Source organism: Lepisosteus platostomus, chromosome 24, assembly GCF_059453375.1.
Source record: "Lepisosteus platostomus isolate fLepPlt1 chromosome 24, fLepPlt1.hap1, whole genome shotgun sequence".
In the NCBI taxonomy this organism is placed as follows: domain Eukaryota; kingdom Metazoa; phylum Chordata; class Actinopteri; order Semionotiformes; family Lepisosteidae; genus Lepisosteus; species Lepisosteus platostomus.
The window spans coordinates 6,879,441-6,906,371 of record NC_142634.1 but is presented as its reverse complement, the minus strand read 5'-3'; the positions used below and the strand labels follow the sequence as shown (position 1 = coordinate 6,906,371).

At 39.4% G+C, this 26,931-nt stretch overlaps 1 protein-coding gene across 7 annotated transcripts in view; it reads left to right on the top strand.

Moving 5' to 3' along the window:
- The first annotated feature begins 1,972 nt into the window (after positions 1–1,972).
- Positions 1,973–26,931, top strand: part of fbrsl1 (fibrosin-like 1) — a 299,572-nt gene continuing 274,613 nt past the window's right edge. For 3 of the 7 annotated variants that reach the window (XM_088618298.1, XM_088618293.1, XM_088618291.1), the window contains exon 1: positions 1,973–3,904. In XM_088618298.1, coding sequence (XP_088474424.1) covers positions 3,611–3,904 — 294 coding nt within the window. In that variant the 5' untranslated portion in view covers positions 1,973–3,610. The remainder of the gene's footprint in view (positions 3,905–26,931) is intronic. The other 4 variants (XM_088618296.1, XM_088618292.1, XM_088618294.1 and 1 more) reach the window with 2 other exon arrangements.

Here is a 26,931-nt window from a genome sequence, read left to right as displayed (position 1 = left end):
GTGCAGAGAAAGTGCAGACATGAATTACAATAAATATGATATACAGTACAGCTTATATCTGAACTATACCTACTGTAAAAAAAACTTTGTTCTTACACCACTAGCTGGTTAATAATGGATGTGAACTGTCAGCGGGTGAAATGTGTTCTGCTTACAACGTCTCTAGCCTGGCTTATGATTTTTAGTAAATGAGGACTGTGGCATTTACTGTACACTTTCTGTCCAGGCTGCTCTGAGAAAACAGATATACTAAAAAGATTAAATCTGCTGAAACGCTAAAAACTGATTAATCGCAGTGTAAGTGACTCAATCTGCAGCAGTTCCCTCCATAAAACTCAACTGCCTCTCTCTTCAGATGATGTAATGCTCACATAGTTTTCAGTCTAAGGAATGGTTAGTATTAGTCGGCTTTGCTCTCATAATTTTAAAGAGTTGTGTAAATGTCAGGTCCCCCTGTGCGCTCAATTAATTCACTAAATGTAGAAAATGTGCACAAACGATAAAAAATTAAATAAAATGACACAAATTGTCAATATGTGGTGTGACTCTTGCTATCTTTTATTGTACTCTACCACTTTCCTTAAATTCATTCCACCATCGATGATAATTTGGTTTGTAAGAAGAGCAAAATTACATGATATTCAGTTTGGTGCCATCTGGTAAACATGAGAAATATGTTCCATGTCAAAATGAACAGAAACAAGTCTCAAGCACGGAATTCGTATCAATCTTTATTGTGATACACACACCTCCTAAAATCAGCGTGGTGTTTTTTGCCATTGACTCAGTGGCAATTTTTTTAATTCTAAAAAAAACTATAAAGTTGAATTTAAAGTATTAAAAGGTATACAACTATAAAGTATACTTTTTACAAAGACACATGGCACTGTTTTACATAGCACAAGAAAGAAATAAAAAATCAGGAGTCCATTCTCTGTTTTAGAATTTAGCAGTGGAGCATATCCCCGTGTAGTGGGGCTCCTACATCTACATTTGACCATTCACTGTGTCTTTTCTGCTGCAAGATTATTTAAACTTTATTTAAATTTTGAAATGAAGGGAACAGAGTCTTTTCGGCCAAGCTTTGTCGGCTGTCACTGTGTTTTTCTGGGCTGCAAACACACTAGATCTGTTTCATTTTTACACCAATGTACAAGGGGTTATGATCTTTATTTTAACAAATAGTTTATGTTTTCCCCTTGAATTTTGTGCTATGCCTGCTACAGTATAACAGCTGACAATGGGAGTTAAGAGCAGATGCAAAAGAACTGGCCCTAATTTCTTAACCAAATTTCTAAACAGCTTAGCAGCGAGTCCAATACAGCTCTTTCATGTAAGGTACCTCCGACTGTCTTCTATTATGAGAAATTCTTTACACCTACTCAGATTTTATTAAAATGGAAAATCTATGCAAATATCTGAGTCCTAATAATCTGATGTTACATTTTGATTAGCCTTTTATACATTTCAAAAACGATTCGTTGGATCATTAAAAAAAATCAATCCTAAAACATGAACAAACATCAGCTTTGGGTAGTCATCTGAAATATTTATTCCCTAGGAGAGCTTAGTGCATTTCTAATTATTTTAATCACGATGCATATCAGTGGTTTTTTTTATTTTTGTATTATGTGTTAACCTGGAACAATTAGTCTTAAACTCCATGATTTCCCTTGAAGTCGGGGAGCAGTGGATCTTGCCTACAAACATAAACCAAGCTCTGTGACAAGAACAAGACATTTTAATGTCACGCTGTGGGAAAACACAGCTTTTTTTTTTTAGTAATCTTTCAAGTTCGTGCAATAGCGTCCGCCGCTAACAGGCTTCAGCGTTATCGACGGTGTTTCCCAGTTCAGTAGTTTCGTTTAACTGTATTACATTGACCATGAACTCACACCCCCCGCCCAGTACAAGTAATCGAAACGCAGTGGTAATCGGGGCAAAAACGCAACCTGGTCCACACAATATCCGTGCGCAGGCAGCCGGCAGCAGACAGAACAGCCTCTATAATGATCGAGGCTGGATAATAATATGCTTTATGCAAGCATGCATTGTGTACGTGGAATCACGCAACGGGAGCAAGACACAGCAGCGTTTCCACTGTACGATATAGTATCTGTTTCGTGAAGGCATTTCTGTCACCTGGCTTGACTGAAAGCTTTCTATTGGAGAAAAGGCGGTTACGTGACGATATGGACAAAAGCGAAGAGGAGAAGAATGCCAGTGACTGAAGATTAACCTGTCTGTGAGACGGGCTGTGCGCATACACACGGGCACTGACGGTGGTTTTTTTAAAAGGATTACAGCACACCGTGTGCCGAACTCGGGTTCACCGACTGAACACTGTCGAAGAATAAGCTCCGGTTTTCCCATCCGCTGGCATGCGATGGTGGAGGAATTAAAACAAGAAAGGTTGATGTAAATAGTTGAACGCCTCGGACAGGAAGGTTGCCTATCAGCTGCATGCAAAGTATCCCGCATTAATGCTCCTCCGAGGCGAAATAAGTTGGAGAGAGTAATTTTAAGTGTTTAATAAAGTAGCTCACTTCCTCTGGTGAATGCAGAGGTGGCGGAAATTACGTCAGTTATCTGTGCTCTGGGGCTTTTGCTGCACCGACTCTCCAATTTCAGATACAGGGAAAAGAGCGAAGAGGAGATTTAATCACCTCTGTCTCTTTAAGAGCACTTATCAAACCTTTAGCATTGCTAGAAAAGGGGAAAAATTACGCTATACTACTAGCAGGCGAGCGACCAAGGACGGGTTTCGAGAATGGATTTATAAAACTTCCAGGCCTGGGAATAGCTGCTGATTTCTTTTCCTTGGAAATTGATGGGATTTGATAATAAACGGGAAGGAGGGGGGGGGGGGAGAGGATTTAAAATATAAGTAAGGGCATAATTAAAGAAAGCAAACAGTGCGATAAAGAAACGGAAGACTTGAGGGATTCCAGTGTTGTTGGCATTTTTTTTCCTCTTAACAGTTCAACTTAACCGCGAGAGATGGTTAACAGCTGAAACTTGCGAATATACAGTACAGCAGGTATTGTCCGCAAATCAGTTTCCTACCTTTAAAAGCACATTTGTCGGAACGGATATTTTTCGTTTTTTTTCCCCTGCTGGATTATGGATTGGTTGGAGGAAAAGATCAGCAGCAATGTGATTACTCGACGTTGCCTGCGGTATGAAGACGTTAATATTCTGTTTTGCTATTGAAACAAAGTTGCAAAACAAGTGATGTGTATTACATATATATGCAATTTTGCACTTGCCTGAAAGGAGAAGGCATCGCTTTTATTTTTATTTGTGTGTGTGCGTGCGCTGGATTTCGGGAGCATTGGGATCGCTCACTCGCTGTATTGTGGATTATTTTTTTTTATTATTCTTTTCGGGAGATTTTTTTTTTTTATCCAAGGTCATTCCGTGGATTTAATTGTTGAGATATACCGGTGTCTATTAGCTGCCTGTGTTTTCCCCCGTGGGATCGTCGGGAAGTTCTGTGCAATCGCGGTGATCATTGCAAGGGGAATCCGTTCACGTTTTATTTCCGCGATTATTATTTTTTTTCTCTCCTCCCGGGTGTTTTTCCAAGTTTCTGTCAAAAGCTTTTACAATGGATGGGAAATTGAGGCAGAGTCGGAGATCCAGGTCCCAGAGGGACAGGGTGAGGAGACGGGAGGCTGCGGGCAGGGATGCCCGCGTACACAGCCCGTCCACTTGCTCAGACAGGGAGCAGAGTCCCGGCAGGGATAAGGCTCCTCAAAATGGGAAAAAAAACCCGAATCTGCCTTCCTGTGCCCGGACACCCCGTCCCCCCAGGAGGAAGAGACGGGAATCCAGTTCCCAAGAGGAGGATATTATTGATGGTTTTGCCATTTCCAGCTTTATCAGTCTGGATTCTTTGGAGGTAAGGATGGCTCTCAAAACAGATTTGTATTCATAACACGTTTTCTTAAACTGTGTTCCTGGGTTTTTTTTTCCCCCTTGAGCGGAAGAAAGTTTTTGTTTTATTTATAAATGTATACACGTTGTTTGTTTTACTTTGTCGCGTGTAACAGTGGCTCGGAATAGTCGTAAGGTGTTGAAAAACAGGAGCATTTTGTTTTGTGGATAATAAAAGACTGTTTATCATACCCATGTTGCGGCTTGTGATCCAGTTGTGTAAACATTTGTTCTGGGGAGCTAACAGCTGCGAACAACGGGATTTTATCGATTGGATGTTTGTCTATATAATCCTTATTTTAGCGATTTGTTTTTTTTTATTGCCTGACGTCTTGGAACAGTTTTTTACGATCGTATTTCGTTGTTGAAGAGAACAATGTTATCTGCCTGCCAATGAATCCGTTTTGTTTATTAACCCATGCCCATGTGAGACTGGAACATCCCTTGTTTGCTAATGAAACCCTAGAATGGGTTTGTGTGTATACACGAGTGAGGGTCACGGAATCTTTTTTTTTTTCCCCCTGCGGAAGGGTTAAATTTCACGGCCTTACTGAATCATGTGCAAGATATGTTGGAGCTTGAGAATTAAAAAGACCCCTTGGCCGTCCCTTTTAGTGGTAAAGTTAACAACTGGAACACCGTCGTAGAGAACATTTTTCTTTGTAGTTTTGAAATCATGAAATATATTGGAGAAGCTTCTGATTTAAAGTGTCGAGGTCGGAATGCCAAATAGGTAGTGACAACGTAGCATTATTGGGTTTGTAGTTGGTAATCTAGTTTGTGCTTTGTGAAGTGATGTGGGCTATAAATTGCAGAGCTGTTTTGGAATGTAACTGTATGGCGTATGTGGTGTCCTTTCTGTTGTAGTATAAATGTCTTTTCATGGTCACTTTTTAAAGTCATGTTGTTTCATAAACGGTTTTCCTTTCAAATTTGAAAGAGCTGGCGATTCTGGCAAATTGCTGGCCTATTGGTCATGGTTCAAAACATGGTTTTGAGTTTGAGTCAAAATCTGCCATGTGCTTCATGTCGTGTCTCAGCAAAATTAGTCTATTTTAAATTCCTTTTGCTGGTAGTGTGTTGAATACAATGGAATAGAAGAACACTGTAAATCCCACAGCTGAAGGAAAATGTCACCTCCACATTCTCATTCTCTGTGCACCCAATGACATTGCACCTGTGTGTCCACTGGGCTTGTTGTGTAGTCGCATGTTGTAATATTCATTTCATTTTTGTTCCCAACTCAGATGACAAACTGTAAGATCACTAAATGCTTGTCATCAATTTGTCACAACCCATCTGCTTACACGATTAACCTGTCAAGTCATCAGTAATTATGTGGATATTCCATTAACTCTAGGCTTTCACACCACTTAATGGAATTCATATTTAAACAGGCAGTATTTTCAGGTTGTTAGATGTCAAAGAAGATGTCTGTTATTTGGAAGACTCTGTGTGTGTTTATTCCAGCCTTTTGGGCTGACAGAACCTGACTTTTGCTTCTGTGTACTGTCACTGAGGCACTTTCAAAGGATTTTTTAAGATGTGATGACTTAAACAAGCTGTCAGGAATGTTTGTCCTTTTTTTTGGTTACTGAGAGACTTTAGCTGTACTCTGTAAGAAAGCTCTCGAATCATATCAAAACGGCTTATTGGTTTAGTGTTTTATCTAGCTGTTGTCAAGTTCCTGACATCACAATTGCCTCACAACAGAAGCTCCTTAAAAATCAACTTTTATTTCCTCCTTTGCAGTAATGAGACCAGGTCTCCTGCTATCTGTAGTAGGTGCAAACTGCTTAGCCTTTCATAGGTGAATGTATACTGAAAAGGTGCTGTGTTGTTTTGAAATGGGACAAGAAAGTCTGTCTACTTTTGTGTCAGCCATTTACCATAATGAATGAATTTGGCTGCAGAAAGCAGTCCTCAAATCTAAATGTAAAAATAAACTTACCATGCTCAAAAGTAGTACAGGACTTTGGAAGCTCAGGTTACACTCAATCAGTGAGACTAATTTATTTGGCTGATGCTTCCATCCAAAGGAGCTTACATTTGAACCCGTTTACACAACTGGGGTTTTTAATTGTAACAGTTCAATTGAAGTTCCTCAATCCAGGATCCAAGAACAGCAGTGTCTCACCTGGGATTTGAGTCCGCAACCTTTCAGTTCAGAATCATGAACCCTAACCAGTGTTCCACACTGAGCCCGCTCGGCTCAAAAGTATTTCAGTGAACTCGTGTGAACTCAGCTGATGGTGTGCCCGATGTACAAGAAAGCAAGTAGTCTCTTGCAAACTGCATTTCACACCTGCCACTGGTGCTTAGGCTTCAGCTTTCTAGAAGTGTAAAGTCTTCCTCTCTTGCTAAATTCCCTCTCTTTCAGAAGGTTGTTAATGTATTACCTGTCAACATTATTACCTTAAAAAGATTTCCTCCTCAACAGCCAGTTCATAAAAAGGTCTTTTGCAAGGGGATACGTTTGCTATAACAGCTCCCCGTTGGTTGAAGAGACATGTTCATCAGTGTGTGGGCAAGTCCTGACACTGACCTGATTGTTTGGCTGTTGTCTGTCCACTTTCCTCACAGTGCATTAATAGTAACTCACACTTTTAACATTCTTGTGTAAGCATATTTTTCAATTATTTTTATTGCTGTAGTTTTTTTTTCTATCACCTCTAATAGCCCCTTGCAATATGGGCTATGGCTTTATTAATCCCCCCCACCTAAACACATCCAGCAGACTTGTGGTTGTTCTGCAGAGCAGTAGGTGTTAAGGTGCAGGGTATTTATAGGAGTGTAGGGAAACCTTATCACCTTGGCTGAATGGAAAGCTAATTGCATATCAATTATAAAACTGCGACAGTACCATTAGCCATTATTTAAATAACTGTCTCCCTGTAGTATCATGCTCTTAATAAGCCCTATGAAGTTAAAAGGGTATTCTCAATACTGTGTGATTTAGTGATGGTCAATATGCCTTGTACCATATTATTGCAAGCCATGAAGCCTTAAATGTCTCATTTACACTTCAGTAGGAAGGCTGTTCTGAACTACCAAGTACTGAGCCCTTTAGACTGTTCATTCTCTGGCTTGTTTCAGGAAAGCAAAAAAGGCGATCAGTATACTAACTTGGATAAAAACCATTGTTTTGTGAATCATTAGAAAACTCGAATGCTACTGCAAGTAAAAACAAATCAAATAATGTCAAGTAATGGATAGCATGCCCAAGTTGCATCCTGTACTGTAAGTGTAAGGATAGACCATTCTGTTCTCTCTCTCTCTCCACAAAAGGAAACAATTACTATCTGATCTTTCTTGTTTGTGTTAGTCTAGGAAAGGTTAGGAAACAAACAAAAAAAAAGACATGCGTTGTAAGTTTTTATTTTGTTTTTGGCAAGCAGCTATGCAATAATATGCAGATGTATACAGTACACACATGACGTGATGAAGCTTGTCAGCGGTGCAACTCCAGGCCTGGCAGAAAGAACCTCTCCGTTTTGGAAATTATACAATCCTGCTAAGCTATCCCAAAGGCAAGTGGTAAATTGCACTACTGAAAATTGATAAGGAAATGTGGCAATTATCTACCTCCCATAATAGAAATGAGATGTCTGATTTCTTAATCTTTGTATTAAATTGGAGTAGCAAATCCTTTCGCTAATCCACAAAAGCTGATGCCTATTTTCCTATCTGCTTAGCTCGAATTGTCAGATTTGTTTGGCTTTGCGTTGAAGGGAACCATATTTTCTTTTAGTGGGAATTAATTTACAGTGGGCAAAATGGTCATGTTTTGATTAATGTAAATTGGTAACCTTCTTATTTAGAATGTAGAATGTAATTCTTACTTTAGTGCTGAACGTTTTTTGGGGGGCACTGCTGAAACTACATGAACCTTTTTATGTGGATTGAATTCAAAAGAGGGTCCTGAGTAACCTTTTCTTCGTAATATCTGAATGAATCCATTCAGTACTGCATTTCTGAATAGGACTTCATCGAAATTTCAGATTTAGAAAGTGGAAGGCAGACTAGTTTAACAGTTGCAGAACTTGCTTATCTAATTTTACATTTGGATAAAGATTAATACTGATCTGTGTAGAATGAGCTCCTAGAAGAGCTTAATTTTTCTTTAAATGCAGTGTTTTGGGTTGGTGATGGATGCTTTTTCAGTCTGATTTATAAAGCAAGCAAAGTGATTATTCTCCTGTATAAGCATGCTGTTCATGTATAGAGAAGAAGGTTATTGTTACAATAATGTCATCACACAGACTGCATTTTGTCAACACATTGACAGTGTGGTAAACTGTGGTGTTTAGTGTCTGTTCCATTCAATAAATAGATTTCACATTTCATAGAGAAAAGTGTCTTTGTAGCTTCAGATTGTTTTACCCTTTTGAGGGTTTAATTTGGTCCAGGAAGCCAAACCCCCATTCTGCCATTCTGCATTACTGAAATTGGCATCCTGATAAATAGATGATCTAAATATATCCTCTGAAGGAACAGTCTGTCCAGCCCATGAGGGCATTTGGTGATGGTAATGGGAAGGGGAGTGTGATATCTGCATGAATTCTGCTCACAGTGTCTTGAAAAATGTGTATTGAACAGTTTGGCAGTAAAGTCCATGATCATGGTAACATATTACTGCATATTCTCATTGACTAAGTATATTGCTCATTACTAAGTATATTACTGCATAATTCTCATTGACTGTGTTGCATTAGATATGACAAGGTAATTATTGGATATTAGGCGATTTTGTTAGTGATGTGAGGATGATGTAGTCTAATGCAAAGTGAAAAGTATACCTTATTTATTCACAGTTTCTTTGCTGTCTGTCACGACTGTGTTTTGTAACTCTGACAGTCCCATAACCACAAAACCATATTGTTATACAGTTTATCTTATGTTAATTCCATAGTTTTTTTTTTAATTAAGGAGATTTGTTTGTCATCACGTTATGTCTGTCTAATTGTTATGTGTATTTAGCAAGGGGAACTGGGAGCCTTACTGTTGATGACTTGAAGATTTTGACTGCTAGGGAGGTCATTAAAAGATTTATAGTAACAATAATGAGGCATAAATTGGTTTGGCTTTTAAGTACCCTACTAAGTAATGAGGCCACACGTAAATGTTCCTTTTTAATGAGGGTATTTTTTTTATTCTCAATCTCTCAGTGACTCACTAAAACCCTGAAGACCCTGAAACCTTGGTTGCTTGTTTCTGCTTAGTGTGGGGAATTCAGTGATCAATGTCTTTTAGGGTGAAGTGGTCTTTTTTTTTTTTAAATTGTACATACAAAGCAATTATTTTCCACACACTGAGTGGACCACTCCTTGTGCTGATGATCAAAGTGCTTTAAGATTCAGCTGGACTCTGAGAAAAGTCATCCTCTGACATCGCCTTCATCCACACTCTACCAGGGCTAATTGCTTGCTTGTGTTTTGGTTGGTTCAGAAGTGCATTTACTTTGGCAGTGCAGTGTGTTAATACAGTATGTGATATGATTTTCTGAAGCAAATTGAAATGGTTACTGTTATAATAATGTCCTCACACATACTGCATTTTGCATTTACACATCACATTGACAGTGTAGTAAACTGTGATACTCGTTGACCGCTCAGTTCAATATGTAGATTTCACATTCCATTGAGACAAGTGTCTTTTTGGTTGGAGATAGGTTTTAATTTGGTCTGTTAATATAGCATATAAGTAGAGTCTACATGTAATATTGCAGAAATACAACATAGTAATGTGTACAGCAAAAAGGAGACTGTTCATCTTATTGATCCCTGGGTAATCTGGGTGAAATGTGACATTTTTAAGGGTAAACAACATGAGATCAGATGCAGTTAGTTGAGTGAGATGCACTACTTTATTGGAAAACTTTATGCTATGCTAAGAGTTTCTTTTGTGATTTACAATGACGAGTGTGCCCTTAAACAGGATAACTGTGAAAGAATGCAGAATATTTAATGTGCCTAATTGCACCTGATAAATTAAAAATGTTTCCGAATTGCAATATGATTAAGTCATTAATTCCACAATGATAAATGCCAGTGGACTGTGCCATGAAACCGTGTTAAGCACACAGCAAAAATATAGGGGGGAAAATCTCTTAATTGAAAATATTTTTACCTATTTAAGAAAAAACATCTATTTCTGCTTGATGCACTTGGTATGTGTTGGGAGTTGTGCACTCCTGAAACAAAGCTCTGGAAGGGCCGAGGAATGTTTGTATTCATTTGAGAGCTTGGCTCCGGCTGTGAACGCAGTAAGTGTTAACAGTTGTCGGCACGTTTCTGGCTATAAATGTTAAATATGAACATCGTCTCTGAAGCCTTTATGACCGACGCCATGCTTGTGATAATTGCTGAGAGCTCAATTCCCAGCCTGAAACAAGATACAGGGAAGGTCACAGTGCTCAGTAGCAGTCATTTTCCCATTTAAACTGTGGGTTCTGTAAACAGCTGTCTGAGAGAAGATTCTGATTGTCTTGAAAACCCTCTTAAGTGGAGATGGTGGATGGTATCAAATATTGCTCCTTAAAGGAAACCAAATAAGGACTCTTGCTGTTGTGTCATTTAGCAGCGCTTAGTTTTTGGCAGCTACTGTCTTGGCTGGCTTCCAAGATCACAGCCCTAGCCTGACTGATTTGTCGTTGTCCCATTAGTGCAGGGAAACAGCACAAAAGGTTTTTTTCCATTCCTGACTTTGTACCGGCTATCTCTGGTGGTCAGAAGAAACAGTTAGGAAAACATAATAAAACAAAATTCAATAAATGCCACAGCGTTCATAAGGCTGCTGAGAGACACGAATGACCCAAGGGCACTTATCAACAGACTTGCACATTTAGTCTTTCATGCCTCTACTTGTGGAGGAATATAACTCTTGGGAACTCTTGACTTCCTTAAGCTCATAACTGTATAACTCCCAAAGGGGATGTTCAAGCAGGTGTAATAGATGATCTTAAGGGACACATAACAAAGCGATACGATCTGTACGCAGTCATTCATTATGTACCTGAGTACCATTGTCCTATGTGACTGATTTGCTTTGTGAAATAATGCTTTATCAAAGTCTCTATCAAGTCCTGACTTTTTTCCACCTAGAAATTTAAACCTGATTGATTTAATATATTTTAATAGTACTGGAGGAATAAGTTACTTGTTTAAACCTGTCAAGCTTCACTTGTGCTACATGTTCCTCATGATGCAAATGTTTTTGTTTACAGTTTTTTTTTCATTTAAATGTACTGTAGAGCTCGAAGAAAAGCTCTGTAATCAAATATGTGGTTTGCTTTGAATGGTTTGTTGCTGTGAATATGAGCGCCACTGTTTATGTCTCGGATCAGGTTTTAAAGTCAAGGATTGAGAGTGGTTTATTTGCCTTTCTGATTAAAACCTGATATGCAGTGCTGTGACTCTAGCAAAAATCCCCTAACCTAAGAACACTAAGGGTTTCCTAGAAGGGTTAGTTTGATGTGCCACAGGCTGTCCGTAGCTTCTGATAAAAGAAACCCTTTTCAACACCCTGGTTAACTCATGATTCGGCAAGCAAAATTAGTCAAGCTTGATTTTTTAAAAATGGTATGCAGTATGTTAATGCAATTCCTAGAACCCCTTTTTATTTTTTTTAGCATCTTGTGGGAAGAAGTTCTGGTAATGGTTACCAATTGATACATGACTTGCTTTCTTTTTGAAGTAATCGACTGCACTTCTGCTGTGGGAAAGTTTTAGTTTTCATTCTGCTGGTGTGCAGTTACAGGAATGCAGTGTTTAGCTGGTGAACTATGAATCCTTGAATAGTTGTGTGGAAAGGTTTTCTTCCATTCACAACAATGGCATTAAGTGTATTAAAGGAATATATTACCACAGAGTGCTATGTTATTATATATTTAAAATGTATACATATGCTAAGAATATATTTATAAACTCTGTATATACACTCATATGCATGTACACTTTCTATTTTATTTACATTTGGTTGCATAAGCGAACAGATTGGAATGTCCCTGCATCTTGATGTTTTGAAATGAAGAATCTGCTTCCGTGAAAAGCAACTGTTACTTTCTGTTGGATTAGCCAATGAAACCTACAACACCCCCAAACCATCTAGAAATACCCTATTATTTTCCTGTGTAGTCCTCATTGGAAATCACAAACTGTGTATGCAGTTTTGACTAATCATCAACTGAGGGTATTTTTTTTTCTCTGTGAAGTCCAAACAGAACCTCATGTGATGATTAAAGCTCTCCTGTGGAATCTTATTTCAGTCCAGCTGTGTGTTGTTGTGCCTTTGGGCTTATTTGAACAAACCTGATATATCACCTCCAGAGCAGTGGACTGTGAAGGCTAATTGTGTAATATTTAGCTATGATGGAGCCTGCAGTGATTGAGAAAATTCTCAAACTCCCCCTCCCCCTCACATTTCCCAGTACATAACTGCCTGTCTGCCTTTTGTCTAGAACAGTCCATTACAAATTCTCTTAATCAGCTTTTTTAAAATTCTTTAAATTATCAAGCAAGTGTTTTAATTGTGTGTCAACATCAGAAGAAGCTTTACTGATATAATTAAATGAAATGCTTGGTAAATTACAATAATGTTTTTGGGTGCAGACTCAGCCTGAAACCTTGAAACTATTCTTAAGTATCTTATAAAACTGTGTGTGAAAACATTTTCAGAACACCAGTCAGTTCTTTCCTTTCAGTGCTTTATGACTCAAGTTAGCTAGTTGGTTCGAAGTTTTTTTTTCTATTCCTCTTTTTTCACCGAGTATCAGCTTAGAACCAAAATTCTCATTTCCACGGATGGCCTGGAGTCTCATTTACACTGCAGGGCATTTACTGGTGCAAATTGAGAGAAGTATCTTGCTCAAGGGAACAACAGCAGCTTTCTGTCTGAGTTCAGATTCCAGAACCCTAATGCTGATCTACACCACTGCTGTCAATTGGATGTACTACATTGTACAAGCAGTGTGCAATATTAACAAACCAGGAATTTAATCTTGCGGTAATTACTAATTTATTCACTGCATTCGATTTGCATAATAATGATTGAAGCCCTGTCATTGATTAGTGATTTTGTTCTGAATTGCCCGATACTGTAGGAACAATTTAGGCTCGGCAAGGTACTGCTAGAGAAAATGATGTATGTTTACACGATAATGTAGACAGGTCATTGAGCTGAGAAAGGGCATTTAGGCTATGCAGTTCTGTAACAGCTGTCAGTAGTATTCATCAAAATGTTTGGCTTCAACCCTGCAAACGAATCTGGGAAAGGGACAGTGGCTCTGTTTACAGAGTAGTACAATTCTCCTGTTATTTTTTTTTTAATTTGAATTTACAATCCAAACCAAAACCACAAGTGAGGGGACTTTTAAAGGTTTAACATCCTACATGTTTCGAAAAGCTACTTCAGGTTGGAATAACGTAATTCTCACCAACAAATGATGGTCTGCCATATAAATTTGAACATCATTTTTATTGTGTGTTTATGGAATTTCGCCTTCAGAGGATGTTTTTAAGCTTTGAAAAGTCTTGCTTCTATCCTCCATGCGCTTCTTGTTCTCTGTCTCAAATTACACACCGAAAAATACCCTTTTGGTTCAGGAGTGGGACGTGATTGTAAACACCACTCAGACGTCCTCTCTAATTGCTTCCTGACAGCTGAACTATTTGCTGTGCATAAACTCATTTTTTTCTGTACCTTTGCTGCTTACAGTGTCAGTACAAATGAAAACATTTCCTCTGTGGATAAAACACATTTGCAATCGTGTTTGTCAAAGCAGTGAAAGAATTGCAGCACAGTTTATGGCTGAGACCTGTGATATTTTTTGTTAATTAGCACATTAATAATACAATATGACTTGTTCAAGAATAAATACATTTAGGGTGTACAAATGTTTCATGCTTTCTTTGTCTGTAAGAACACTGTAAGAGAATGGATTAAGACTCGGAAATTGTGACCTACAGGAAAGCAATGACAGTTTTATGATGTGTATATATATATTTTAAAATGACCACAGGATTTTTCTACACTAGCACACCACTTCATTGAGACTCATAATGATCCTCATTTGAGAACCCGTGTCAAACTGAGGAACAGGAGTTCCTGAAGAAAATATAAAAGCTGGTAGGAGTCAAGTACTCTCATACGGCACTTTGGAGCAGCACAGTGAAGTGAATACTGTAATTTAGACTTGCCATATTCATTTTCTAAAAACAATTGGTTTTAAAAAATGAGCCCACAAATACTTTGTTTCTTAAGTGGATTCACTTAGTACAAGTATGCTACTAAATTTGATGCAGTTGATTGTGTAAGGCTTATATTTCCAAAATAATTGGAACATTACTCAGCTCTCATTTTTATAAGACTTATCCAACTTCAAAGAAGAAGTGACATATAAGCAGTAAGGCTAAGGCTAATGATCTAAATGTCTTTATTGACAGAAAGGATTTTTTTTTGTCCAACAGTTTTGTTATGAATGTATAAATCCCATAGACTGTGACACAAGGACACATGAAAATGAAGGAGCCCAGAAAGCGGGTTTGTTTGTGCTGTGAAGTGAGTGAATAACTTGCCCCACTCAGTTAAGAAGTAACAGAATGTGTCAATTTTCAGTGCTGGTCTTGTACCTGCTGTGACCTCCACAACACTGAAGGCCTGTTTGAAAGAGACGCCTAGATAATTATTAGCTTTATTAGAAAATTAGGTGAACTGGAGAAGGGCGTTTTTTCTTTTTTATGACACGGACAGTGTTCCTTGTGAGTGATACGCACAATGGCGCTCAAACAGAACCCTGCCGGGTGATCTGGAGAGCTTGCCACATGGGATCGCTGTTCCTATCGCAACTCGGAGTTGCAGTCGGAAGAGGGAATGGGGTTGACGGTGGAAACGACCCTTTTCGACGTTAAAAATAAATAAAAATTGCTGCCCGGCTTGTTTACTTGCCTTTCCCTTCTACCAGAATAGAGAATGTGTCAGCTACCATGAAAACATTGTAAGCAGCCCGATTTAAAATGCATCGTCAGCAGCAGCAGGCAGGGTCTCTGGAGCTGGAACTTGTGCGTAAGACAAGTGCTGTGGCATCAGCCTTCAGTGGGGATTCTGCTCTCAATACACGCAGGCTTCGTAAGAAACAACCTGACTGTGCCATTGTTTATGGGTTTGGTAACCAGATACAAGCCAGGAATCTCTGCCAGATGAAGAAAGTGAACTAATGCATGTTTGGGGCCCAGTGGCAGAATAGAGCTCATTGTTCTCAGGAGAATGTACAATGGCTTTTCTGTTATAATGTTTCAGTATAACTGTTAACAGAGGGGAGGGGGTGATTGAAGAGCCAAAGTATGTGTGATTTTTGTTTTGTCGCTACACAAAATTAGGAATTTATGGTAGTGATTTGGTGAAGAGAGGTTCTCTTGGTAGCCATTCACCTTCACCTCGGTATGATGTCGACAGTTGCCGTTTTGACTTGGCATGGTCCGTGGGCAAAATTAGATTACCCCGGTTTGGAAACGGTGGCTTTGTATATCATGCCTTCTATTGTGGTGCAATTCCTCGGTGGAAGGTGGGTGGAGGGTGTCCTTTCTGCACCAGACTGCAAGTTCTGTGGCTCCCTATAAGCCCTACAGCACTGGCAGCTACCGAAAACAAAGTAAATCATCTCACATGAACGGATATTAATTAGCATGAGAGCAGTCCAGAAACGCGCATGCTGTGGTTAAATAGCATTAGGGGTTTAAATCATTTAGTCATTTCAGACGTTTCAGGCAGGCTTGTGTTCGGTTCTTTAAACGCAGGTCCTTCCAAAGAAGTGCAATAGTTTGATCCCGCTGAAAGCCGAAACCTTAAGTCTGTTTCTTATTAAATTTGTTTGGTCTTTTCCTCCATTCTACGGCAGCAAATTTTCCTTTTTGGAAGCACACCGGCATCTAGTTTGTACAATAAAGTGTTCGACTTTTCTTTTTGAGGGCTTGAATATGTAAAATCAACTAATGTCAACCATGCAGAACGAAGGGGTTTCTTTTGGTTTGGGACTTGACTCGCTTTAGAGGGAGTCTGTGTGGGGTCTGAAAATAAGGCTGTCAAATTGAATATCGGCTCTGGTAGACGTGAAACAACATTATAAAAATGTGCTGTTTTAAACCTGCTTAGAAAGGAAAACTCAGGAAATTGATTGTGACAGCAGCTCCCCTCCCCCACTGTTGGGGAAATGAAAACACTTTGCCATCTGTTTTGCATGAAACCGTACTTGTGTGTCACCTAATTATTAAGTCTGAATGAAAAAGTGTATTCATTCTAACTTTCTCAACACCCACTGGAGGTTTTCCTTGTATTGTATTTTTATTCCTGTCCATGCTTCTGTTGTCAATTGTTCAAATTCACTTGTGGATTGAGTATGTGCCCACTCCAGTGAGGCATTATTAAATAAGCAGTAAATACCATCTCGACACCAGGGAGTTTTGCAAATTGTATTTATCTTTTTCTTGCTGATGGGGCTTTTTCATTAGGTCAGCTGCAGCCTGTGGCAGTCCAAGACTTCCTTTCCCTCTCCTGTTTTCATGTTGTAGCCCGTCTCAGTGTAGTCGCAAATATCGCTGTAATTCCGTAATAGAAGTAGGTCCCAAGCAGAGATGAGGGGGCTCAGGAAAAGACCTCCTGGAAACCTTGTCCCAGCCCGTTTTGAAATCTGATGCCTGAATTGAGGGCAGTGTGAGGATTAAGTGGCATTTATCGCAAGGGCCTACATGAAGTTGCTGTCTGATAGTGTGCTTGATTTTGTCGACATCCACATGCATTCTTAACAGAAAATCGCACACTCTCCCTCCACTGGGTTCATTATTGCTACCGGTGTAAAATTCAAGCAAAGTTTTGAGCTATTTAAGAACTTCTTTTTTTTAAAAAAAAAAAAAAAACTTTTGCCAAATTGGAAGGCAAGTTTCCGCAGAGTGCTTCAGGCGCTACACAACCCACGGTTTTTGTGAGGAAGAAAAGGCTTGTTTTGCAATGCTGATCACCACAAGCGCGGCAGATTATTCCAACAAGATGACAGACAAACTGCAAGCTGGGTGATTCAGCTGGCAAACCCTTCTCAGAGCTGCACACTGTCTGCTGGGCACTTTGTGATTGCAGGGTCTGTTTATGCCGAGGTGTCAGCTGCTGTAATAAGCTGCCTCTCAGGAGTCCCACTCTGGGGAAGAGGAGCAAAGCAGTAATTTCAGATGAGGGAGGAGGAGTATGGGGGATTAACTGTAGCAGGTATGTTCTCTATGACTCAGATTAAAGGGTTGCTTCCCCCCCATTAAGAGCTGTGCCAACTATTTGAGTTTGGCAGGGCTTTTCAAAACACAACTGAATGCTAGGAAAGATTTACCTTTCAAAACAAATTACGCTCGTCTGTGAGGCGTGCTGAACACTGATTCTATGGTCTGAAAGATGGAGCCTTTGTAAAGGAATTAACCAGGAATCCACCGGGTTGCTTCCTCTTTGTCATTATTGCTGAACGTTACATTGCCAAATAGTTCACCATTTCAGCATGAGAGACTTGCGATTTCACATCTCCAGTTCAGCAGCAGTGACACAAAAGGCAGCGGCCCTTTAATTTCTTTGTGTGGTCGGGTTTGACCTCTTGCTTTCTATTCTGTATTGATACAGGCTTGTCAAGGTCAGAGGATGGAAGTGAGTCATATTTTAAAAAGATGCAAGGTCAATAGTTTTGTTTCCCATTTTGTAAATATTGTGATTCAGCAGTTCCAAAGAATGTGACTTAGCTGCTCTACCCTTCAGCTACAAACTCTTTACATCAGCAAGAATAAAGCGTTCTGAATATTTCTTTCAAAAACAGCCCAACACTGGCATTTCATTCCAGCCTACTGCAGATATAATGGCTTATTGGTAGGCTTGTTAAGACCTGGTTAATATGACAAAGGATTCCATGAACAGCCTTCATAGCTGAGATTTATAATATGCTAATCTGTGTGATTTGTCATTCAAAATGCCTTTCTTGGTCTCTTGATATCTCTTGTCCGATCTTAGATTGTCATGAGTGTGGAAGATATTACCAGTCTGGGTTCAGTAAGTTGATTTTTTTTCTTCTTATGCACAAAAACACTGCTGTCAGTGTTAATATTGTCTTGTACTCACAGGAAATCAACAGAGCTAAATTAGGAATTATTCTGTTCTAGCGTAGCCAGAAACAGTAAGTTATAAAGCAAGATTTCAAACCAGAAACAGACATGAGCAGGATACATTTTTCTTAAACTGCTTGGAATTTGTTTGAGTGGCCCTGTTGGAATTACAGTCCAGAGAATACTAAACCATTTTTGTGTATCATGGGATTAATTGTCATTGTTGGCAGCACCGAGCAACATCTGTTTTACAACATAAATTTCTGATGCCCTTTTCTAGTTGTTAAGTTAACTTTATATTAGACTTGGATAAAGATTTTGGGTGTATGCCAGTAAGAATTGAACTGTAATTTTTTTTAACTACAGGGAGAGGAAAAGAAATGTATTGTTTGTGTGCTCGACTTTAATAAACAGGGTAGGAGTGGGGAGGTGTGAACAAGGCTCTGGATTCTGGGCTAGAGGGGTACATTTTCAGATAGATAGAAAAGACTTTATTGATCCCGAAGGGAAATTGATGGGTTACAGCAGTCCAGCCCAAGACAAACAAAAAAATCAGAATAGACGAAAAATTAGAATACGTACAGTAATACAAAATAATTATAAAATGAATAAATAAAAATAAATACATAGGTGTGTGCAAAATATGATCATAGTAACTGTAAAAACAATAAAATATGTGCAAAATGTGCATAAGTATATACAGATTGAGTGTCCAAGTACAATGGAGCAAATGAAGGGCTATGAAGATTGCTCCAATAAAAGGAATTCCCCAAGTCACCCTTGCAAATGTTAACAATTGTTCTCAATGCTCTATATCTGCTGAAGGTTAAGATGAAAAAACGTACAAGAATAAGTTATCCTGTGGCGACGGAAAAAAAAAATCTAGCAAGCATAATTAAAGCTCTTCAATTCATGTGAATCAAATTAAGCACTGTGCTGAGATGAGATTTCCTGTGTTTGCCCATGCAGTAAGAGGTTAGTGAGAGAGTTAAGTGTTGGGTTACAGTTTAGGGCTTTAGTAGGAGTGTGTTTATCATCTCTCCATGCAGACCACTGTTAGAGCTTCCATGAAACCTGGGATTACTTCCTCTGTGGATTGTGCTCTGAACACAGCCTGCTGACAGCAAAGCCAACTGGAGAGTATTGTGTTTCGTTTTTCTCTGGGGACTGTTTAGTTACTGTAGAACAACATTGTTAGTTAACATTACCTTAAAAGTGTCCATGAAAACAAGGTTTCTAAATGCTTGTTTTGTCATCAAACCTTTGGACTAAAGGAGTAAGGGATAAGGAGAATAAAAATTAGATCTTTTTTGGCTGAATGAATGTCTGAATAAATTAGATTAACCAGATTTTGGTTTCATAATCATTAGATGAATGGAGTCCTTCAGATTCTTTAGAATCCACTGTATGAACTGCCTTGGCTTTCCAACATTAGCAACAAACAAGTTCCAGACTGGTGCTGTAACTTGAAATCTGTCACACTTTGACACACAATACCAAGTGTGTTAGTCCCTTGAAAATAGTGCTTTACTTGCGGTCCTCTCCGTTTTTCAAGTGGAAGAATTGTTAATTTTAAGAGGGGATTTATTTTGGACGCTGTTCGACCCTAAACTGAGCTTTTTTAGGAGAACATCCAAGCCTCGTTAAAGTTTCCTGCACGGAAAATTGTATTTTCCTAATCGCAGGGCTACTTTTTCTCACTATTGTTCCCGTCAGCCTGAGTAGAAAAATAGGCAATGCATGGACATATTCATTTCTGAAATTAGTGTTGGTAATTAGTAGTGAACTGCAATGTTTATCAGAAAAAAGCAAGTGAAAAAGGTTTGTTTTTAGGACCTTAAACATCTGTGAAGTCAACACATTTACCCACTCCATGGGCAATTTCTCTTCATGCAACAGAAACAGACCAGCACAAATTCTCATTAACAATCACGAAGAAAAAAACATTCTGCATATCTACACCTGCATTAGAACAGCAAAATGCAGCTGACTGTGTAACATCCAAAAGACAATCATTTGAAAATCTTTACGTACAAAAATCTTCAGTCGTCACAACGTTAGATGAAATTGTCTAAATCTGAACCATGCAGTTGGTACAGATATCAGTGTTTACACACTCTTAACATGTACATTATAACCTTTCAGCAAGCTTTTCTGTGAAAAATAACCCTTCCTGCTGTTGCGTGATTATAGAGTTTTTTGTTTTCCTGTTCTCCAGCATGCCTGGGTGGACAGAGACTTAGAAATTAGTAGAGTTTGATTTGTCAGTTGCTGAGTTAGTCTACAGGCCTCCTTGATAATTAAACATCTGTTTTCCTGACCCCACACATGTAGATACAGAAGAAACAAGAATAGAGCACAGCAGTGCTGAAAGTTTGTTTTGGAAAATGGAAAAACAATCATTAAAGTATTTTTTTGAGGTGGGGGGTGTGACAGTTTTTTTTTATTAGAAAAGTACAAATCAGATCTTAAACCTCCTTGAATTTCCTATGGCCGTTTTGAAAGGCTTCTTTATTCACAATTTTGCATTTTGGTTGCGTTTCACACGTCAATACAGGGTCGTGGCCTGCAAGCAGTGTGCGCTAGGCAGGGTACACCCTGGATGGGACACCAGTCCGTCACACACACTCACACCAGGGCCAGTTTTCCCAGAAGCCAGTTAACCTGTATGTCAGTACAGCGTTCCACATTAGGGCTGTGGGAGAAAACCCACACGGGAATGGGAGAGAACAGAAAAACCCAGTACTGCGAGGCAATAATGCTAACCACTGCTCCAGTGTGCTGCCCATTTCATTCGCATGTCCACCTGGAAAAAACGGGATTGAAGCCGGCCGTTATGGTGTCCTTCTGCTCATGGTAGGATTTTGTTTGTATTCATTAAACCTCTTTCCGTAAAAACAAACAAATGTTGTCTTTTACAGGGACATCAACGGGTTTGCCAGTCATTCACGAATAAGTTCCAGAGCATTTTAAAGTAAACAACACAGCACTGTATCTGGACGCATACAAGGAAATTGGTACCTAAGTAATCATCTTTTTCAATTGGTAGACATTTATTCTTGAGGCCCTGGTTTAAGCTCTGTTGTCAAGTCATGTTTTTTTATCCCCCGTGCAAAAAGCTAAACTTGCTTGTGTTCTGTCTTTCGGATTTTCTTTAAACTGGGCTTCTGTTTTTCACCGGGTTTGCAGTAGCAGGTGTGAAATTCACCTCCTGGTCTCTGACGAATGGTTTTGTATAATCATCTGCTAAATGACCTAGTTATTGTTCTCATCTCCAGCTCTTAGGAAACATGAGTTGAGAAAATGTTTTGGTGTTTATTATTAATTATTACTGTACTTGGGTGATGCTTTTATCCAATGTGACTTATATTTTTTCAAATGAGTAAACACCCTGCTGAGTGAAACATCTTACTCAGGGTTACTGCAGCAGTGCCCCTTTTGGGATTTGAACCTTGAATCTTCCAGTTAGAGGCCAGCGCACCAGTGATTTTTTTTTCTCAGAAGGTTTTCAGAAGTTAGTATCATGGAAGGAAAAACTGAAAAACCTGCTTTTTCTTACTGGCACTTTTGAGTGATAATACCTCTGAATTAGAAAGGTGTTGAAAGTAGTTAAATTGTAGATCTTTTTATCTTTTGTTGTTGTATTAGGAGAAAGCTCTGCCTTAGCGGTCTTGAAATTTCCCCCACAGCCAAACCTAACACGAACTGCAGTTCTGGCACCTTTCCAGTAACTTGTAATGGTGGGAGTAAAAAAAAACAGCTGATCTCTATGAGGGTGCCACCTGAGCAGATTGCTTTCGCTGCTTGCCTCTAGTACATGTGCTGCTGCTTTAAAGACAGACTTGCTTTTCCAGTTCAAAGCCATCAAGTGGTTTTGCTTCTTAATCACTAAAACACTCGCTTTCTGAACTCACTTGACTTAACAAGTAGGCTTCGATTTTAACAAGGCTCGCATTTCAGTACTGTCAGGAGAGCACCTTTCTCAGTCTGTCTTTTATGATAATTGAACTTCCAGATTCAGAAGATATGCTTTCATTAATATTCTATTTTATCCCAGTCATCTGTTGAATGTGCTGTCAAAATGTTAAGAGCCCGCTGGCTTGCACTATTAAATAACCCATGTTTTCTGAGAATTTATTTATTTTTTTAACTTAGCATAGTTGAAGTCGTAAAGTATGACCACAAAAGACTGACCTCTGTTAACAAGAGCACTGATTTCACACTCTTCACATGTAATAGTTGACCAAACACCTTAATGTGTCACAGCAGCTGCCATTTCTAGTTATCAACAGCAGTGTTTTAAACACGGTTCATTTATTTCTGAGTCCTCACAATCTCAGCACTTTTTATTTAGGCAAATTTGTATATCAGTAAACACCACCATAAAGTTCAAGTACAATTACCACGTTTTTCCTTTCTGTGTTAAAGCCTAAAAGGTTTTTTTTATGCTACAATTATTAAACTGATGTCATTATTGCACCATATTTCTATCTATTATGAATAAGTGTTAAAGGATTGTTCATCTTAAACCTGTTTTGGGGATAGTCGAAGGTAGCTCAGAAGCTCATGGCAGTTAGGCATGGAGTCTAAATAATACATAGTCCAAAATAATTACACTACCTATAGGAATTAGATTCCAGAGTTTCGTTGGGTCTGCAGACAAAACAAATGCATATTTCTCGTGCCACTCTTAGAAGATCATGTAAAAATTAAGCTAAACTTTTCACCACTTCCTTTAAAAGAACACAGAAAGGATTACTAACAATTAGAGACCCATCCAGCCTCTATTATATTTAATAATACTTACACTCATATAGCATTTATAATCTCCCCTGCACCACCACCAGTGTGTTGCACCCCCCTGGGTGATGTGATGGCACCCATAGAGCGCAGGTACGCTCCCCACACACCAGCTAGGGGGAGAAGAACAGTGTGGGCGGTAGAAGCGAATTGATCCAAGGTTCTCAACTGGCCTTTTCATGAGAGAACCCAGGCTAGCAGCTTCAACAAGATGGCTGGGTAACCTGTTCCCACACCCCTTTGTATAAAGAAGTGCCTCCTGTTCTCCCCCCCCCCCCCCCCCTTAATAAACCACCTCTTGTTGACATTCTCATGTTTCTGTAGTTCTGCATGTGTGTGTTTGTTTAGCCGCCCTGAATTAGCCTGCAGTTTGCTTTGTGTCAACACCCATCCCTGCCATCAGCCAGGCTGATTCGAACAGGGAGCTTGTTGTTGGCAGTGGCCAACACAGATAATGCTGGGGGATTCAGTGTTTGTTCAACAAACTGAAGTGAAGACTAAGACGAAAATTCCAGTGGCTGCGCTGCACTGCAAAAACAAATGCGCAGCAGGTGACGTGATTGCTTTGGAGGCCTTTGCGGATGCAGAATAATGTTAATTCTCTGAAAAAGTGCACCATGAAAAGAACACGGGTTCCCAGCGGGTTTACCACTTACATATGCAAAATCTGAATGCCCTGGAGTGGAGTTTAGACTCAGGACGAGATTATTTTTTGTTGGCTATGGAGATTGCCATCAGAAATTTGAGCAAGGAGGCGTCGCCAACCAAACCACCATCTGATGATAATCATCACAGCAGTCTGTTCCTCTGAGACGTTTTCAGCGGTCACCATCCCTGTAAGATGTCCCAGGAAATCGGCAGCAACTATAGTAAATGAAAATGTGCGCCTTTGGATCCCTCCATGAACATGCCAGCTCTTCGATTTCTTTAGTGGGGATTTCAGGGCAGCAGCAGACAGTGAAATCCTGTGGCCATTTGGGTATTAAGCAGTCTAACAGCATTCACCACGGTTCTCTTCTTTTCCCTCGCTGAAACAGCAACGTTTTTATACATGATTGTTGAAGCGAAAGACCTTGGATTACAATAATAAATGATGTATAAGTTACATTTTATTAGCTGCTTGGATGGTAATTTATAATAACACGAGCAAATGATAAGGCTGCTTTTCTATTTTTGATGAGTCCTGCATATACTGTAATTTATCATTTCCGCAGAAAGAGGATAAACGCTTTCAGAAGGGAATTAGCTGCCCCTAACTCAGGTCACTGGAGATCCTTTCAACTTTATTAAGCCTATTACCACCTGGGCTGTGAGCAGCGCTGTGGATATGTGACCTCGGAGTGACACAACAATTTGTGTTTAATGATGTTGGGGCTCTGGAGCAGTGCTGCATAGAAAAAGGCTTATATCTTCATTGCTTCATAGACATTTTGAATACATTTGAGCAAGACTGAATTTTGAAATTCATGGAAGTGGAGGAATTGTCCCCCCCCCACCCCCTCCCCAATTTAACCTAAGCGTACGACAACCTATAAGCTGTTTCTAGCCCAAGAAAAGAGAGAACGCAAGTTTAAGTTGAAGATCTGGTGTCGCAGCTTGCATTTATTATGGACCACTGATGGTATTTAAACATGCTGAATTGAAGACGGGAAGTGCAGGATAACTTCATAATTATCACTCCGCTGTATAACAGGAGCAGCCGGTGTCTGTAAGTATCTGTTTACAAAGGATCCTGTGTTCTGTTCTGTCTGCAGCACATTTAAGCTCATTGCACGCTGGAGTGCAGGAGCAGTGATTTTAGACACTCTTGGGTTGCTGCCTTCTCTGTACTCTGCTGATTTCCTTCTGGGCTACACTTTTTTTTTTACCCCTTGCGAATCACATGTCAAGACTATTCAGAAGGGAAAAGCATGATTTGTGTCATTTAGCACAGTACTCCCCTGCTACAGTAGATGCCCTGCAGCTTAACATCTGCTGAAAGGCTTGACAGAAATGCCAAATTCAGGAAACCTTTTAAAGCATAAATTAAAAGGACTGGTCTATAACTAATCTCCACCCCCACCTCCCTTGGAAAAAAAAATAGCATTTCATGAAGGATACATATATGGGAATAACAACTAAAATCAACAAAAGTACTTATTTGGATTCGGGAACTATAGACTCTGTAGTAATAATGTTTGCTTTGGATACTGAAATGAGTTAGTTTTGTTTCTCTCATACCTAAATGATTATGTAATTAAGGTTTTAAAAAGTCCTTTCCAATATATATGTCTTTGGTAGAAAAAAATATTTGTTACAGTGTATAATTAGTTCAAACAATTACTGTTTAATGTTCTTTATTGCAACTAAACCACAAACCACAGAGCTGAAGGAGAACAGTTGCTGTGAGTGAAAACTGATCTTGCTGAAATGTTTAGAAAAGGCCAATTAAACCTTTACTAATTGCCCTGCCCTTTGAGCCACACAGCTGCCTGCTGATTTTCTGTTTTCATCTGAAAATCCACACTGTTAAATTTAACTCTTGACGACTTTGAAAGAGTGTCAGGTGAAATATGTCAGTTTGACGTGTGATTTAAATGTCACTGTAGATTGCAAAGAGGGCTCTGTAACCTTATGAAATATCTTCTTTAGAGAGTGGGATGAAATATTTCCAGCGTTTCCGAGAGATAAATTAACTTTTCAGAATGTCATATGCCTCATATGCTACTGTGTCTCTTGAATTCAAGCTCTGAAACATTGACGGTGTTTATTACATTCATTTCCATAGGAAAATATGTTGCAATAGAACTATCCCAATCTTTAATAAACTGGGGCTATAATAAAGATTTTTTTGTACCAAACAGATGACAGGTAATAAAAGCAGAATTTTCACACAACATATGAATCAGAGAAGACCATTTTTGTTCCACTCTTACAGTACAGTTAGTTTATTCATAACTTGGCCTATAGTTAAATAGTTGCGCTGGAATTAGGGAGCCGAAGACGTGCTTGAGGGTGAGTGTGTGGCAGTAGCTGGACCTGACAGACTGGAAAGGTTGTCATCCCTGAGGTCCCAGCAGACTCCTGCATGCCGCAGCTTGACAGTGGACCCTTCTGGGAGCTGGGTTTGGATAGCAAAGAGCTTATTCTGATCCCGCCTTGAATCCTTTTGATCCCACAAAGCCAATTAACCTGCACAGAGCAGGGAAGCGCAGTCTAGCCGGAGCTAGGATGTGGACCTATCTTTGTCTTGTGGACTGAATCGCGGGGGGGCTGTTTCTCTCATGGTGAAACTCCCTTCGACCATCCGCAGGGTTTCTAGTGAACATTAATAAGTTGACTCTATTTTTTTAAATAAAGAAGGATATTCGTCGGTGTCCATAAATCCCAGAAGCAAGTTGACCAGAGAGTGTTTCAGTGGGTGTTCAGTCTTCTGTAAGATCAAAATGATAATCTTTTCATGGTTTAACAAAAAAAATCATTTTCATCAAAATAACAAGGTGAATAGTTGCCTCTTGACTGGTGGGGAGGGTTTGACCAGCACAATGTTCCCCCAGGTGTGGCACAGGGATCCCAGCCTTGTGTTTTGTGGCTATCATAGGCACACTGCCTATGATATTCGAGTGTCGCAAAGTAGAAGAAAGTGTTTCACAGTTCTTCCAGTAGTGCTTCCGATGCTTCTTATGAATGTCTTTATGGGAGTGTTAATATCTGATTTGACAAAAATTAGTTTCAAAAGGCAAACAGAGCGTGTCTTTTCAAGCAGTATAGTGCAACAATTTGGTTTTCTGAGAAGGTCCAATTCTGTTACGCGTCGCCCTGCTCGTGCTAGAGTCGGCACTCTTTTGTTTTATAACTTACAACTCCGTGCCCTGGATTCGAGATCTGGTCGAAACACACCGTGAGTTCATACACACAAGAGCCGTTTGACTGATAAGGCATGGGGAAATGTGCTGGGCGCACTGTTTTAATTTTATTTGGTCCAACTGATCACCTCCTGACCAGGACTGAGACCAGTACCAAGTAGACGTTACAGGATTCTGGCAGGAGAGTTGAATAATGGTGGTTTCAGAAAGAGGGATGTGGTCTTCTC